The sequence below is a fragment of the Salmo trutta genome, chromosome 24, assembly GCF_901001165.1.
Source record: "Salmo trutta chromosome 24, fSalTru1.1, whole genome shotgun sequence".
Classification (NCBI taxonomy): domain Eukaryota; kingdom Metazoa; phylum Chordata; class Actinopteri; order Salmoniformes; family Salmonidae; genus Salmo; species Salmo trutta.
Genome location: NC_042980.1, coordinates 49,852,799 through 49,869,699, shown reverse-complemented (window position 1 = coordinate 49,869,699; position 16,901 = coordinate 49,852,799). Strand labels below are relative to the sequence as shown.

The following is a 16,901-nucleotide window of genomic DNA, read 5'->3' as shown; positions in this document are numbered from 1 at the left end:
AGACTAGAAGTCCACTCTGAATACCTCTTCTCCACCAGCGGCAACTCTCCTCTCCTCTCCTCCTGAGTCGGACTAGAAGTCCACTCTGAATACCTCTTCTCCACCAGCGGCAACTTGGAGCAGCTTCTGGGATGAGTTAAAACGCCTTTGGGGGTACGAACAAAAAAACAATTTGGGAAAGTCGCGTTCCTGGTCAGAATGGTGGTCAGTTACCGCCGCTCTGATATCCAAAAGTTATTTCCGGCTGTATTTAATAGCACAAAAAAATTAATCTGGAATAATAATAATGCAAGAAATAACAACAACAAAATACTGCAGAGTTGCTTAGGAGCTAAAAGCAGAGCTGCCATGTCTGTCGGCACCATCTTCCTCTCCCTCCCTGTTTCAGTTGGTTTTCTTCCATCTGGTTCTCAGTGAATATGACCCAGGAGGTTGCTGCTGTCTCTCTTTGTGACACATTAGGTGGAGGAGCAAACCCCAGTCTCCCAAAATCTTGGTAGGTTAGTTATTACATGCTCACAGGCCGGCCATGTCAGGGTAGGGCGTAACACACTGCAGCACTCTTCTGGCCCACATTCCGTCATGCTATCTCCTCATTCATCTCCCTCTATGTTTAGTTTTTTTGTCTCCCTGTGCCTCTGTCTCCCTGTAGGTGATGGCAAGGCCAGGCAGTCTGGTGTGTTGACCTCACATTTTCCTGAGTGATAATCCATCTGTCAGACTAAAGCATTAATTTTCAAACACTCTGGTGGGGACAGACAGAGATAATTCCTCCAGGACAACAAGAGAAGCACATGACATGATTACATCTGCCATTTACAACATGACAAGACACCTGGCACACTTGGCATCATTACTGTGACCATGATGTATGTTGCTTTGTCTGTCTAATATAGGTCTGTCTGTCCCCTAGCTGCTTCATGCCACCATTTTGTCCTGTTGTCCCTGTAGCTCTTTGAGTCTAATGGTTGTAGTTATGTTACTCTATCCCTGCAGTCTAATGGTTGTAGTATATGTTACTCTATCCCTGGAGTCTAATGGTTGTAGTTATGTTACTCTATCCCTGTAGTCTAATGGTTGTAGTATATGTTACTCCATCCCTGTAGTCTAATGGTTGTAGTATATGTTACTCTATCCCTGCAGTCTAATGGTTGTAGTTATGTTACTCTATCCCTGTATCCCTGCAGTCTAATGGTTGTAGTTATGTTACTCTATCCCTGGAGTCTAATGGTTGTAGTTATGTTACTCTATCCCTGGAGTCTAATGGTTGTAGTATATGTTACTCTATCCCTGGAGTCTAATGGTTGTAGTTATGTTACTCTATCCCTGGAGTCTAATGGTTGTAGTTATGTTACTCTATCCCTGTAGTCCTGGAGTCTAATGGTTGTAGTATATGTTACTCTATCCCTGTAGTCTAATGGTTGTAGTATATGTTACTCTATCTCTGCAGTCTAATGGTTGTAGTTATGTTACTCTATCCCTGTAGTCTAATGGTTGTAGTTATGTTACTCTATCCCTGTATCCCTGTTGTCTAATGGTTGTAGTTATGTTACTCTATCCCTGCAGTCTAATGGTTGTAGTATATGTTACTCTATCCCTGTATCCCTGGAGTCTAATGGTTGTAGTATATGCTACTCTATCCCTGGAGTCTAATGGTTGTAGTATATGTTACTCTATCCCTGTATCCCTGTAGTCTAATGGTTGTAGTTATGTTACTCTATCCCTGTAGTCTAATGGTTGTGTAGTATATGTTACTCTATCCCTGGAGTCTAATGGTTGTAGTTATGTTACTCTATCCCTGTAGTCTAATGGTTGTAGTATATGTTACTCTATCCCTGTATCCCTGTAGTCTAATGGTTGTAGTATATGTTACTCTATCCCTGGAGTCTAATGGTTGTAGTTATGTTACTCTATCCCTGTATCCCTGCAGTCTAATGGTTGTAGTTATGTTACTCTATCCCTGTATCCCTGCAGTCTAATGGTTGTAGTATATGTTACACTATCCCTGGAGTCTAATGGTTGTAGTATATGTTACTCTATCCCTGTATCCCTGTAGTCTAATGGTTGTAGTATTTGTTACTCTATCCCTGTAGTCTAATGGTTGTAGTATATGTTACTCTATCCCTGGAGTCTAATGGTTGTAGTTATGTTACTCTATCCCTGTATCCCTGGAGTCTAATGGTTGTAGTATATGTTACTCTATCCCTGTATCCCTGTAGTCTAATGGTTGTAGTATTTGTTACTCTATCCCTGTAGTCTAATGGTTGTAGTTATGTTACTCTATCCCTGTAGCTCCTGGAGCCGGTCTGTCACCAGCTGTTTGAGATGTACCGGAGCTCTGAGGACCGCCTGAGACGCTTCACACTGCAGTTCCTTCCAGAGCTGGTCTGGGTGTACCTCCGCATCACCGCCAGCAGGGACCGCCAGAGCAACGGCTGCATAGAGGCCTTGCTGCTGGGCATATACAACCTGGTAACTACTACTACCTACCTAAACCTACAAAACGAACCTAGTTATAAGCCTACACCTCATGCTAGGCATATGTACAGACTGTGAGGGGTTAGGAGATAGGGATTTAGTCTCTGTGGAAGAGGCTGGATGTTAGGGGTGGGATAGGGGTTTAGTCTCTATGGAAGAGGCTGGATGTTAGTGGTGGGATAGGGCTTTAGTCTCTATGGAAGAGGCTGGGTGTTAGTGCTGGGATAGGGCTTTAGTCTCTATGGAAGAGGCTGGATGTTAGGGGTGGGATAGGGATTTAGTCTCTATGGAAGAGGCTGGATGTTAGTGGTGGGATAGGGCTTTAGTCTCTATGGAAGAGGCTGGATATTAGGGATAGGGATTTAGTCTCTATGGAAGAGGCTGGATGTTAGGGATAGGGCTTTAGGCTCTATGGAAGAGGCTGGATGTTAGGGATAGGGATTTAGACTCTATGGAAGAGGCTGGATGTTAGGGGTGGGATAGGGATTTAGTCTCTATGGAAGAGGCTGGATGTTAGGGATAGGGCTTTAGGCTCTATGGAAGAGGCTGGATGTTAGGGATAGGGATTTAGACTCTATGGAAGAGGCTGGATGTTAGGGGTGGGATAAGGATTTACACTCTATGGAAGAGGCTGGATGTTAGGGGTGGGATAGGGATTTAGTCTCTATGGAAGAGGCTGGATGTTAGGGTTGGGATAGGGCTTTTGTCTCTATGGAAGAGGCTGGATGTTAGGGGTGGGATAGGGATTTAGTCTTTATGGAAGAGGCTGGATGTTAGGGATAGGGATTTAGTCTCTATGGAAGAGGCTGGATGTTAGGGGTGGATTGGGCTTTAGTCTCTTTGGAAGAGGCTGGATGTTAGGGGTGGGATAGGGCTTTAGTCTCTATGGAAGAGGCTGGATGTTAGGGGTGGGATAGGGCTTTAGTCTCTATGGAAGAGGCTGGATGTTAGGGGTGGATTGGGCTTTAGTCTCTTTGGAAGAGGCTGGATGTTAGGGGTGGGATAGGGCTTTAGTCTCTATGGAAGAGGCTGGATGTTAGGGGTGGGATAGGGCTTTAGTCTCTTTGGAAGAGGCTGGATGTTAGTGGTGGGATAGGGATTTATTTTCTATGGAAGAGGCTGGATGTTAGGGGTGGGATAGGGCTTTAGTCTCTATGGAAGAGGCTGGATGTTAGGGATAGGGCTCTAGTCTCTATGGAAGAGGCTGGATGTTAGGGGTGGGATAGGGCTTTAGTCTCTATGGAAGAGGCTGGATGTTAGGGGTGGGATAGGGCTTTAGACTCTATGGAAGAGGCTGGATGTTAGGGATAGGGATTTAGTCTCTATGGAAGAGGCTGGATGTTAGGGATAGGGCTCTAGTCTCTATGGAAGAGGCTGGATGTTAGGGGTGGGGTAGAGCTTTAGACTCTATGGAAGAGGCTGGATGTTAGGGGTGGGATAGGGCTTTAGTCTCTATGGAAGAGGCTGGATGTTAGGGGTGGGATAGGGCTTTAGTCTCTATGGAAGAGGCTGGATGTTAGGGGTGGGATAGGGCTTTAGTCTCTATGGAAGAGGCTGGATGTTAGGGGTGGGATAGGGCTTTAGTCTCTATGGAAGAGGCTGGATGTTAGGGGTGGGATAGGGCTTTAGTCTCTATGGAAGAGGCTGGATGTTAGGGGTGGGATAGGGCTTTAGACTCTATGGAAGAGGCTGGATGTTAGGGGTGGGATAGGGATTTAGTCTTTATGGAAGAGGCTGGATGTTAGGGATAGGGCTTTAGTCTCTTTGGAAGAGGCTGGATGTTAGGGGTGGGATAGGGATTTATTCTCTATGGAAGTGGCTGGATGTTAGGGGTGGGATAGGGCTTTAGTCTCTATGGAAGAGGCTGAATGTTAGGGGTGGGATAGGGCTCTCGTCTCTATGGAAGAGGCTGGATGTTAGGGTTGGGATAGGGCTTTAGTCTCTGTGGAAGAGGCTGGATGTTAGGGGTGGGATAGGGCTTTAGGCTCTATGGAAGAGGCTGGATGTTAGGGGTGGGATAGGGCTTTAGTCTCTATGGAAGAGGCTGGATGTTAGGGGTGGGATAGGGCTTTAGTCTCTATGGAAGAGGCTGGATGTTAGGGGTGGGATAGGGCTTTAGTCTCTATGGAAGAGGCTGGATGTTAGGGATAGGGCTCTAGTCTCTATGGTAGAGGCTGGATTTTAGGGATAGGGCTTTAGTCTCTATGGAAGAGGCTGGATGTTAGGGATAGGGCTTTAGTCTCTATGGAAGAGGCTGGATGTTAGGGGTGGGATAGGGCTTTAGTCTCTATGGAAGGGGCTGGATGTTAGGGGTGGGATAGGGCTTTAGTCTCTATGGAAGAGGCTGGATGTTAGGGTTGGGATAGGGCTTTAGTCTCTATGGAAGAGGCTGGATGTTAGGGATAGGGCTTTAGTCTCTATGGAAGAGGCTGGATGTTAGGGGTGGGATAGGGCTTTAGTCTCTGTGGAAGAGGCTGGATGTTAGGGGTGGGATAGGGCTTTAGTCTCTATGGAAGAGGCTGGATGTTAGGGGTGGGATAGGGATTTAGACTCTATGGAAGAGGCTGGATGTTAGGGGTGGGATAGGGATTTAGTCTCTATGGAAGAAGCTGGATGTTAGGGGTGGGATAGGGATTTAGTCTCTATGGAAGAGGCTGGATGTTGGTGGTAGGATAGGGCTTTAGTCTCTATGGAAGAGGCTGGATGTTAGGGGTGGGATAGGGCTTTAGTCTCTATGGAAGAGGCTTGGAAAGCCGGTGCTGAAGGTCAGATGAAGGTCCTCTGTCGTTACTGGAAGAGGCTACTAAAGCTCTGTCAGGACGTGTGGAAAGGACAGACCCCTTGGTCTATCTAGTAACTGCTAGCGATATCGTTGGAGAGGGCTCCGTCTATGTGTGTGTGATGCATCATTTATGATCCTCAGGCAGTGAAGGGCGTGGTTAGCAATTAGCATAGCAGTCAAGGACATGGTTAGCATGGTAGCAGGGTTAGCATTATCACAGCTGTGAAGGGTATGGTTAGCATGGGTAGCAATATCACAGCAGTGAAGAATATGGTTAGCACGATAAGCAAAGAAATTTTCATGATAAGCAAATAGCATGGTTAACAGTAGCATGGTTAGCACACTAGTGAATGGCATGGTTAGCGTTAGCAGTGCTGATCTCATGAAGGATTAGTGTTGGGGTACACAGACCCAGTGAGTAACTCTCCCAGAGGACGGACAGAGGATAGGAGAGACTACTAAGGGCATGCAGTCCATTACGACACAGAGCAGAGGTCACTAAGCTTACTCTCAAAGCACACAAACACTGTCCACCAGACTGTTAAATTCAACCAACCCGGCCAAAGAAGCTTGTTTCGTTGAACTCTGCATTGAAGAGCTTGTTTCGTTGAACTCTGCATTGAAGAGCTTGTTTCGTTGACCTCTGTCTGGCCATCCAGAATCACAACACAAGGCCTTTGGCCCCGTTGAAGCGTGCTCATCGTTTTCCTGACGTTCTCAGCTAACCCGTTTATTCACACACACACACACACACACACACACACACACACACACACACACACACACACACACACACACACACACACACACTATCAACCAGACTGTTCAAACCAACCAACCTGGCCAAAAAGCTCTCCAACATTACTTTCTCTCTCTGGTTTTTCAGGAGATTGTGGACAAAGATGGGAACAGCAAGCTCCTGTCGTTCACCATCCCCTCCCTGTCCAAGCCCTCTGTGTATCACGAGGTAAGTTACCATCCCCTCCCTGTCCAAGCCCCCTCTGCATCACGAGGTAAGACTGGTAGCCTAGCGTTTAGTGGTTAGGGTTAGTAAGGGTAAGTCACCATTCCCTCCCTGTCAAGCCCCCTCTGTATATCACGAGGTAAGACTGGTAGCCTAGCGTTTAGTGGTTAGGGTTAGGGTTAGTAAGGGTAAGTCACTTTCCCCTCCCTGTCCAAGCCCCCTCTGTATATCACGAGGTAAGACTGGTAGCCTAGCGTTTAGTGTTGGGCCAGTAACCGAAAGTTCGCTGGTTCGAATGCCCGAGCCGACAAGGTGAAAAATCTGTCTGTGCCTTTGAACAATGTGCTTAACCCTAATTTGCTCCAGGGCCGCGGCCTACTAAGCCTGACCCTGTAAAACAACACTTTTAACTGCACCTATGAAAATAAAACGCCATTTCTATGTGTTTTTTGTTGCCCTCTGTCCATCCTCTGTGGGTGCATCCCACAGGGTACTGTATTCCAGCGCACTGTATAGGGAATATTGTGTCATTTGAGACAGCTGTTAATCGCCTTTACTCATCTCTCCTGGCTGTAAGACAGGCTTATTATCTGACCATCTGGAGGATGAAGAATGGAGGCTCAGCTCTGGGATGCTATTCTCATTGTTCACCTCTAGGGGTAACGCTGGTTTATTTTCCTATTTTCCTTTCTACTCTGCAGTCGGTCAACCCTTTAGAGAATCAATGAACTGAGCTCATTAGCCAGGAAGTGTTTACAGGAACACACCAATCTGTTAGCTACTATTGAATGGAGAGAGCGATGCTTTCTACCAGGCCAAATGGATGGAGAGAGCGATGCTTTCTACCAGGCCAAATGGATGGAGAGAGCGATGCTTTCTACCGGGCCAAATGGATGGAGAGAGCGATGCTTTCTACCGGGCCAAATGGATGGAGAGAGCGATGCTTTCTACCGGGCCAAATGGATGGAGAGAGCGATGCTTTCTACCAGGCCAAATGGATGGAGAGAGCGATGCTTTCTACCGGGTCAATTGGAAGAGTTTATGGTCTGGTGTATTACATTAGTCACTGAGTCAACTCCCTGTTCCCTCTACAGAGCGCCTCCCTGTTCCCTCTGCAGAGCGCCTCCCTGTTCCCTCTACAGAGCGCCTCCCTGTTCCCTCTACAGAGCGCCTCCCTGTTCCCTCTGCAGAGCACCTCCCTGTTCCCTCTACAGAGCGCCTCCCTGTTCCCTCTACAGAGCACCTCCCTGTTCCCTCTACAGAGCGCCTCCCTGTTCCCTCTGCAGAGCACCTCCCTGTTCCCTCTGCAGAGCGCCTCCCTGTTCCCTCTGCAGAGCACCTCCCTGTTCCCTCTACAGAGCACCTCCCTGTTCCCTCTACAGAGCACCTCCCTGTTCCCTCTACAGAGCGCCTCCCTGTTCCCTCTACAGAGCACCTCCCTGTTCCCTCTGCAGAGCACCTCCCTGTTCCCTCTACAGAGCGCCTCCCTGTTCCCTCTGCAGAGCACCTCCCTGTTCCCTCTGCAGAGCACCTCCCTGTTCCCTCTGCAGAGCACCTCCCTGTTCCCTCTGCAGAGCGCCTCCCTGTTCCCTCTACAGAGCGCCTCCCTGTTCCCTCTGCAGAGCGCCTCCCTGTTCCCTCTGCAGAGCACCTCCCTGTTCCCTCTGCAGAGCACCTCCCTGTTCCCTCTGCAGAGCACCTCCCTGTTCCCTCTGCAGAGCGCCTCCCTGTTTTTTCCTCCTTTAGGTCAGTTTCAGCATTATGGACATGGGTGTATCTGTAGTCCATTTGGCCTGTCCCACAGCTTCCTTCAGTGATGGGTTGCGAGTGGCTCTGTTGATGAACTTCTGGCCGATGATTGAAGAGAGATCGGATGTAGCTGATGTAGACTTTCAGCACTGTCTGAGGCAAGGCTCGTCTGGTAGGCTCATGTCACTGGGCAGCTTGCGGCTGGGCTTCCCTTTGCAGTCTCTAATGGTTTGCAAGCCCTGCCACATCCGATGAGCGTCGGAGCTGATGTAGTACGATTCAATCTTAGTCCTGTATTGACGCTTTGCCTGTTTGATGGTTTGTCAGACGGCATAGCAGGATTTTCTTTAAGCTTCCGGGTTAGAGTCCCGCTACTTGAAAGCGGCAGCTCTAGCCTTTAGCTCAGTGCGAATGTTGCCTGTAATCCATGGCTTCTGGTTGGGGTATGTACGTACAGTCACTATGGAGACGACGTCCTCGATGCACTTATTGATAAAGCCAGTGACTGATGTGGTGTACTCCTCAATGCCATCGGAAGAATCCCGGAACATATTCCAGTCTGTGATAACAAAACAGTCCTGTAGTTTAGCATCTGCTTCATCTGACCATTTTTTAAAAATGTTTAGTTTGTAAGCAGGAATCAGGAGAATAGAATTATGGTCAGATGTGTCAAATGGAGAGCGAGGGAGAACTTTGTATGCGTCTCTGTGTGTGGAGTAAAGGTGGTCTAGAATTTTTTTCTATCTGGTTGCACATTTAACATGCTGGTAGAAATGAGGTTAAACTGATTTGAGTTTCCCTGCATTAAAGTCCCCGGCCACTAGGAGCATCGCCTCTGGATGAGCGTTTCCTGTTTGCTTATGGCGGTGTACAGCTCATTGAGTGCAGTTTTAGTGCCAGCATCGGTCTGTGGTGGTATGTAGACAGAAAATACAGAAACTCTCTAGGTAGATAGATGCGAAAACACTCCTATTGTGCCTCTTCGTCACTGCAATTCATTTTAACAACAAATTCCAAATGCAAGCTTCATAAGTACAGTGTCTTCAGACAGTATTCATACCCCTTGGCTTATTCCACATGTTGTTACAGACAGAATTCACAATGGATTAAATCGATTGTTTTTTCCCCCCCCACACATCTACACACAATACCCCATAACAACAAAGTGAAAACATGTTTTTAGAATTTTGGGCACATTTCTTGATAATGTGATGCGTAAATATTTAATTTACACAAGTATTCACACCCCTGAGTCAATCGATATTAGAATCACCTTTGGCAGCGACTACAACTGAGTCTCTAAGAGCTTCGCACACCTGATTTGTACAATATTTGCACATTTATTCTTTATAAAATTCTTCAAGCTTTGTGAAGGTTGTTGTTGTTGATCATTGCTAGACCCATGTTGAAGTCTTGCCGTAGATTTTCAAGATGATTTCAGTCAAAACTGTAACTAGTTCACTCCGGAACGTTCGATGTGGTCTTGGTAAGCAGTGTATAACTCCAGTATATAATCTGGGTTATTGTCCTGCTGAAAGGTGAATTCATCTCCCAGTGTAGATGTGGCCTTGTGTTTCAGGTTATTGTCCTGCTGAAAGGTGAATCTCCAGTGTAGATGTGGCCTTGTGTTTCAGGTTATTGTCCTGCTGAAAGGTGAATTCATCTCCAGTGTAGATGTGGCCTTGTGTTTCAGGTTATTGTCCTGCTGAAAGGTGAATCTCCAGTGTAGATGTGGCCTTGTGTTTTAGGTTATTGTCCTGCTGAAAGGTGAATCTCCAGTGTAGATGTGGCCTTGTGTTTCAGGTTATTGTCCTGCTGAAAGGTGAATTCATCTCCAGTGTATATTTGGCCTTGTGTTTTAGGTTATTGTCCTGCTGAAAGGTGAATCTCCAGTGTAGATGTGGCCTTGTGTTTCAGGTTATTGTCCTGCTGAAAGGTGAATCTCCAGTGTAGATGTGGCCTTGTGTTTCAGGTTATTGTCCTGCTGAAAGGTGAATTCATCTCCAGTGTATATTTGGCCTTGTGTTTTAGGTTATTGTCCTGCTGAAAGGTGAATCTCCAGTGTAGATGTGGCCTTGTGTTTCAGGTTATTGTCCTGCTGAAAGGTGAATCTCCAGTGTAGATGTGGCCTTGTGTTTCAGGTTATTGTCCTGCTGAAAGGTGAATCTCCAGTGTAGATGTGGCCTTGTGTTTCAGGTTATTGTCCTGCTGAAAGGTGAATTCATCTCCAGTGTAGATGTGGCCTTGTTTCAGGTTATTGTCCTGCTGAAAGGTGAATCTCCAGTGTAGATGTGGCCTTGTTTCAGGTTATTGTCCTGCTGAAAGGTGAATCTCCAGTGTAGATGTGGCCTTGTGTTTCAGGTTATTGTCCTGCTGAAAGGTGAATCTCCAGTGTAGATGTGGCCTTGTGTTTCAGGTTATTGTCCTGCTGAAAGGTGAATCTCCCAGTGTAGATGTGGCCTTGTGTTTCAGGTTATTGTCCTGCTGAAAGGTGAATCTCCCAGTGGAGATGTGGCCTTGTGTTTTAGGTTATTGTCCTGCTGAAAGGATGAATTCATCTCCAGTGTATATTTGGCCTTGTGTTTTAGGTTATTGTCCTGCTGAAAGGTGAATCTCCAGTGTAGATGTGGCCTTGTGTTTTAGGTTATTGTCCTGCTGAAAGGTGAATTCATCTCCAGTGTATATTTGGCCTTGTGTTTTAGGTTATTGTCCTGCTGAAAGGTGAATCTCCAGTGTCTGTTGGAAAGCAGACTGATCCAAGTGTTCCACTTGGATGTTGCCTGTGCTTAGCTCTATAGTGTTTATGCTAAAAAACTCCCTAGTCCTTGCCAATGACAAGCATACCTATTACAAGATGTAGCCACTGCAGAAATTAAATTAGCATAATACAAAATGCCCCCCAAAATCTGTCAGTTTAAGACAGAGACTCGTCTGAAGGTCCCCCGGTACCAGTTGAAAAGTGATTGGAAGTATATATGGAGACTTAAATCTGCTATTCTGGGAAGGCTTTCCACTAGATGTTGGATCATTGCTGCTATAACAGCCTCCACTCTTCTGGGAAGGCTTTCCACTAGATGTTGGTACATTGCTTCTATAACAGCCTCCACTCTTCTGGGAAGGCTTTCCACTAGATGTTGGAACATTGCTGCTATAACAGCCTCCAGTCTTCTGGGAAGGCTTTCCACTAGATGTTGGAACATTGCTGCTATAACAGCCTCCACTCTTCTGGGAAGGCTTTCCACTAGATGTTGGAACATTGCTGCTATAACAGCCTCCACTCTTCTGGGAAGGCTATCCACTAGATGTTGGATCATTGCTGCTAGAACAGCCTCCACTCTTCTGGGAAGGCTTTCCACTAGATGTTGGAACATTGCAGTGGGGACTTGCTTCCGTTCAGCCACTAGCGTTAGTGAGGTCGGGCACTGATGTTGGGCGGTTAGGCCTGGCTCGCATTCGGCGTTCCAATTCATCCCAAAGGTGTTCGATGCGGTAGAGGTCAACCGGGTTCTGTGCAGGCCAGTCAAGTTCTTCAACATCGATCTCGACAAACCATTTCTGTATGGACCTCGCTTTGTGCACTGGGACATTGTCATGCTGAAACAGGAAAGGGCCTTCCCCAAACTGTTGCCACAAAGTTGGAAGCACAGAATCATCTAGAATGTCATTGTATGCTGTAGCGTTAAGATTTCCCTTTTCTGGAACTAAGGGGCCTGAACCATGAAAAACAGCCCCAGACCATTTTTCCTATTCCACCAAACTTTACAGTTGGCACTATGCATTGGGGTAGTTAACGTTATCCTAGCATCCGCCAAACCCAGATTCATCTGTCAGACTGCCAGATGGTGAAGCGTGATTCATCACTCCAGAGAACGCGTTTCCACTGCTCCAGAGTCCAATGGCGGCGAGCTTTGCACCACTCCAGCCGACGCTTGGCATTGCGCATGGTGATCTTAAGCTTGTGTGATGCTGCTCGACCATGGAAACCCATTTCATGAAGCTCCTGATGAACAGTTCTTGTGCTGACGTTACTTCCAGGGGTGGTTTGAAACTCTGTAGTGAGTGTAGTGAGTGTTGCAACCAAGGACAGACGATTTGGATGCATGCCTCAGAGCTCCGTTATCAAACGTAACATCAGTACGAAATGAGTGACAAAACGTTACAAAACCAAGTCATCAGTCTGAATTAAAAGTTGAGTGCCGAGCCTTAAGGATCCAAGTCATGTGACTGGAGTCCACAACTCTGCTAAATACTGCTGTATTAGACTGGTCTCGTATTCATCAGTTAAATACTGCTGTGTCAGACTGTAGTGGTCTCATGTATTCATCAGTTAAATACTGCTGTAGTGGTCTCATGTATTCATCAGTTAAATACTGCTGTAGTGGTCTCATGTATTCATCAGTTAAATACTGCTGTAGTGGTCTCATGTATTCATCAGTTAAATACTGCTGTAGTGGTCTCATGTATTCATCAGTTAAATACTGCTGTGTCAGACTGTAGTGGTCTCATGTATTCATCAGTTAAATACTGCTGTAGTGGTCTCATGTATTCATCAGTTAAATACTGCTGTATCAGACTGTAGTGGTCTCATGTATTCATCAGTTAAATACTGCTGTAGTGGTCTCATGTATTCATCAGTTAAATACTGCTGTAGTGGTCTCATGTATTCATCAGTTAAATACTGCTGTAGTGGTCTCATGTATTCATCAGTTAAATACTGCTGTATCAGACTAATGGTCTCATGTATTCATCAGTTAAATACTGCTGTATCAGACTGTAGTGGTCTCATGTATTCATCAGTTAAATACTGCTGTATCAGACTGGTCTCATTCATCAGTTAAATACTGCTGTATCAGACTGTAGTGGTCTCATGTATTCATCAGTTAAATACTGCTGTAGTGGTCTCATGTATTCATCAGCTAAATACTGCTGTATCAGACTGGTCTCATTCATCAGTTAAATACTGCTGTATTAGACTGTAGTGGTCTCATGTATTCATCAGTTAAATACTGCTGTATCAGACTAATGGTCTCATGTATTCATCAGTTAAATACTGCTGTATCAGACTGGTCTCATGTATTCATCAGTTAAATACTTCTGTATCAGAATGTAGTGGTCTCATGTATTCATCAGTTAAATACTGCTGTGTCAGACTGCTGAATGGTTAGTTAGTTGCTGTTAGTTAGTTAGTTGCTGTTAGTTAGTTAGTGTTAGTTGTTGTTAGTTAGTTAGTGTTAGTTAGTTAGTTGCTGTTAGTTGTTGATGTGTGTGGCTTTCTTTCCAGCCCTCCAGTCTGGGCTCCATGGGTCTGACAGAGGGAGCTCTGAGTCATCATGACCTCATCAGGGTTGTCTACAGCGGGCTGCATCCTCAGAGAGAAACCTTCACTGCCCAGAACAGGTACACCTGACCCTTAACCCCCAGGGGTGACGGTGGGGGACGTGGAGGGGGACGTGGCGGTGGGGGACGTGGCGGTGGGGGACGTGGCGGTGGAGGACGGGGCGGCGGTGGACGGGGGACGGGGTGGAGGACGTGGCGGTGGGGGACGTGGCTGCAGTGGAGGACGGGGTGCCTGATGTCTGACAGTGTTCCTGTGTTTTTGCTTCAGGTTTGAGGTGCTGTGTTTCCTCATGTTGTGCTACAACTCTGCTGTGGTCTACATGCCTCTCTCCTCCTACCAGTCAGTCTGCAGGATGAGCTCACGGTGAGGACTCTCTCTCGCTCTGTCTCTCTCTCTCTCGCTCTGTCTCTCTCTCTCTCGCTCTGTCTCTCTCTCTCTCGCTCTGTCTCTCTCTCTCTCGCTCTGTCTCTCTCTCTCTCGCTCTGTCTCTCTCTCTCTCGCTCTGTCTCTCTCTCGCTCTGTCTCTCTCTCTCTCGCTCTGTCTCTCTCTCTCTCGCTCTGTCTCTCTCTCTCTCGCTCGTCTCTCTATCTCTCGCTCTGTCTCTCTCTCTCTCGCTCTATCTCTCGCTCTGTCTCTCTCTCTCTCGCTCTATCTCTCGCTCTGTCTCTCTCTCTCTCGCTCTGTCTCTCTCTCTCTCGCTCTGTCTCTCTCTCTCTCGCTCTGTCTCTCTCTCTCGCTCTGTCTCTCTCTCTCTCGCTCTCTCTCTCTCTCGCTCTGTCTCTCTCTCGCTCTGTCTCTCTCTCGCTCTGTCTCTCTCTCTCTCGCTCGTCTCTCTCTCTCGCTCTGTCTCTCTCTCTCTCTCGCTCTGTCTCTCTCTCTCGCTCTGTCTCTCTCGCTCTGTCTCTCTCTCTCTCGCTCTGTCTTCTCTCTCTCGCTCTGTCTCTCTCTCGCTCTGTCTCTCTCTCTCTCGCTCTGTCTCTCTCTCTCTCGCTCTGTCTCTCTCTCTCTCGCTCTGTCTCTCTCTCTCTCGCTCTGTCTCTCTCTCTCTCGCTCTGTCTCGCTCTCTCTCGCTCTGTCTCGCTCTCGCTCTCTCTCGCTCTCGCTCTGTCTGTCTGTCTCTCTCTCGCTCTGTCTCTCTCTCTCTCGCTCTGTCTCTCTCTCTCTCGCTCTGTCTCTCTCTCTCTCGCTCTGTCTCTCTCGCTCTGTCTCTCTCTCGCTCTGTATCTCTCTCGCTCTGTCTCTCTCTCGCTCTGTCTCTCTCTCTCGCTCTGTCTCTCTCTCTCTCGCTCTGTCTCTCTCTCTCTCGCTCTGTCTCTCTCTCTCTCGCTCTGTCTCTCTCTCTCTCGCTCTGTCTCTCTCTCTCTCGCTCTGTCTCGCTCTCACTCTCTCTCGCTCTCGCTCTCTCTCGCTCTCGCTCTGTCTGTCTCGCTCTGTCTCGCTCTCGCTCTCTCTCGCTCTCGCTCTGTCTGTCTCTCGCTCTGTCTGTCTCTCGCTCTGTCTGTCTCTCGCTCTGTCTGTCTCTCGCTCTGTCTCTCTCTCTCTCGCTCTGTCTCTCTCTCTCTCGCTCTGTCTCTCTCTCTCGCTCTGTCTCTCTCTCTCTCGCTCTGTCTCTCTCTCTCTCGCTCTGTCTCTCTCTCTCTCGCTCTGTCTCTCTCTCTCTCGCTCTGTCTCTCTCTCTCCTGTCTCTCTCTCTCTGTCTCTCTCTCTCTGTCTCTCTCTCTCTGTCTCTCTCTCTCTGTCTCTCTCTCTCTGTCTCTCTCTCTCTGTCTCTCTCTCTCTCTCTCTGTCTCTCTCTCTCTCGCTCTGTCTCTCTCGCTCTGTCTCGCTCTCGCTCTGTCTCGCTCTCGCTCTGTCTCGCTCTCGCTCTGTCTCGCTCTCGCTCTGTCTCGCTCTCGCTCTGTCTCGCTCTCGCTCTGTCTCGCTCTCGCTCTGTCTGTCTCTCGCTCTGTCTGTCTCTCGCTCTGTCTGTCTCTCGCTCTGTCTGTCTCTCGCTCTGTCTGTCTCTCGCTCTGTCTGTCTCTCGCTCTGTCTGTCTCTCGCTCTGTCTGTCTCTCGCTCTGTCTGTCTCTCGCTCTGTCTGTCTCTCGCTCTGTCTGTCTCTCGCTCTCTCGCTCTGTCTGTCTCTCGCTCTCTCGCTCTCTCGCTCTGTCTCTCTCGCTCTCTCGCTCTGTCTCTCTCGCTCTCTCGCTCTCTCGCTCTGTCTGTCTCTCGCTCTCTCGCTCTCTCGCTCTGTCTGTCTCTCTGTCTGTCTCTCTCTCGCTCTGTCTGTCTCTCTCTCTCTCGCTCTGTCTGTCTCTCTCTCGCTCTGTCTGTCTCTCTCTCTCTCGCTCTGTCTGTCTCTCTCTCGCTCTGTCTGTCTCTCTCTCGCTCTGTCTGTCTCTCTCTCGCTCTGTCTGTCTCTCTCTCGCTCTGTCTGTCTCTCTCTCGCTCTGTCTGTCTCTCTCTCGCTCTGTCTGTCTCTCTCTCGCTCTGTCTGTCTCTCTCTCGCTCTGTCTGTCTCTCTCTCGCTCTGTCTGTCTCTCTCTCGCTCTGTCTGTCTCTCTCTCGCTCTGTCTGTCTCTCTCTCGCTCTGTCTGTCTCTCTCGCTCTGTCTGTCTCTCTCTCGCTCTGTCTGTCTCTCGCTCTGTCTGTCTCTCTCTCGCTCTGTCTGTCTCTCGCTCTGTCTGTCTCTCGCTCTGTCTGTCTCTCGCTCTGTCTGTCTCTCGCTCTCTCGCTCTGTCTGTCTCTCGCTCTCTCGCTCTCTCGCTCTGTCTCTCTCGCTCTCTCGCTCTGTCTCTCTCGCTCTCTCGCTCTCTCGCTCTGTCTGTCTCTCGCTCTCTCGCTCTCTCGCTCTGTCTGTCTCTCTGTCTGTCTCTCTCTCGCTCTGTCTGTCTCTCTCTCTCTCGCTCTGTCTGTCTCTCTCTCGCTCTGTCTGTCTCTCTCTCTCTCGCTCTGTCTGTCTCTCTCTCGCTCTGTCTGTCTCTCTCTCTCGCTCTGTCTGTCTCTCTCTCGCTCTGTCTGTCTCTCTCTCGCTCTGTCTGTCTCTCTCTCGCTCTGTCTGTCTCTCTCTCGCTCTGTCTGTCTCTCTCTCGCTCTGTCTGTCTCTCTCTCGCTCTGTCTGTCTCTCTCTCGCTCTGTCTGTCTCTCTCTCGCTCTGTCTGTCTCTCTCTCGCTCTGTCTGTCTCTCTCTCGCTCTGTCTGTCTCTCTCTCGCTCTGTCTGTCTCTCTCTCGCTCTGTCTGTCTCTCTCTCGCTCTGTCTGTCTCTCTCTCGCTCTGTCTGTCTCTCTCTCGCTCTGTCTGTCTCTCTCTCGCTCTGTCTGTCTCTCTCTCGCTCTGTCTGTCTCTCTCTCGCTCTGTCTGTCTCTCTCTCGCTCTGTCTGTCTCTCTCTCGCTCTGTCTGTCTCTCTCTCGCTCTCGCTCTTCTCTCTCTCTCTCGCTCTGTCTCTCTCTCTCTCGCTCTGTCTCTCTCTCTCTCGCTCTGTCTCTCTCTCTCTCGTTCTGTCTCTCTCTCTCTCTCGCTCTGTGTCTCTCTCTCTCTCGCTCTGTCTCTCTCTCGCTCTGTCTCTCTCTCGCTCTGTCTCTCTCTCGCTCTGTCTCTCTCTCGCTCTG

At 48.3% G+C, this 16,901-nt stretch overlaps 1 protein-coding gene across 3 annotated transcripts in view; it reads left to right on the top strand.

The window, feature by feature from the left end:
* Positions 1 to 16,901, top strand: part of LOC115161458 (protein FAM126B) — a 161,408-nt gene that overhangs the window by 99,102 nt on the left and 45,405 nt on the right. For all 3 annotated transcript variants that reach the window (XM_029712448.1, XM_029712449.1, XM_029712450.1), the window contains exons 5-8: positions 2,293 to 2,472; positions 6,147 to 6,227; positions 13,255 to 13,370; positions 13,579 to 13,674. In XM_029712448.1, coding sequence (XP_029568308.1) covers positions 2,293 to 2,472; positions 6,147 to 6,227; positions 13,255 to 13,370; positions 13,579 to 13,674 — 473 coding nt within the window. The remainder of the gene's footprint in view (positions 1 to 2,292; positions 2,473 to 6,146; positions 6,228 to 13,254; positions 13,371 to 13,578; positions 13,675 to 16,901) is intronic.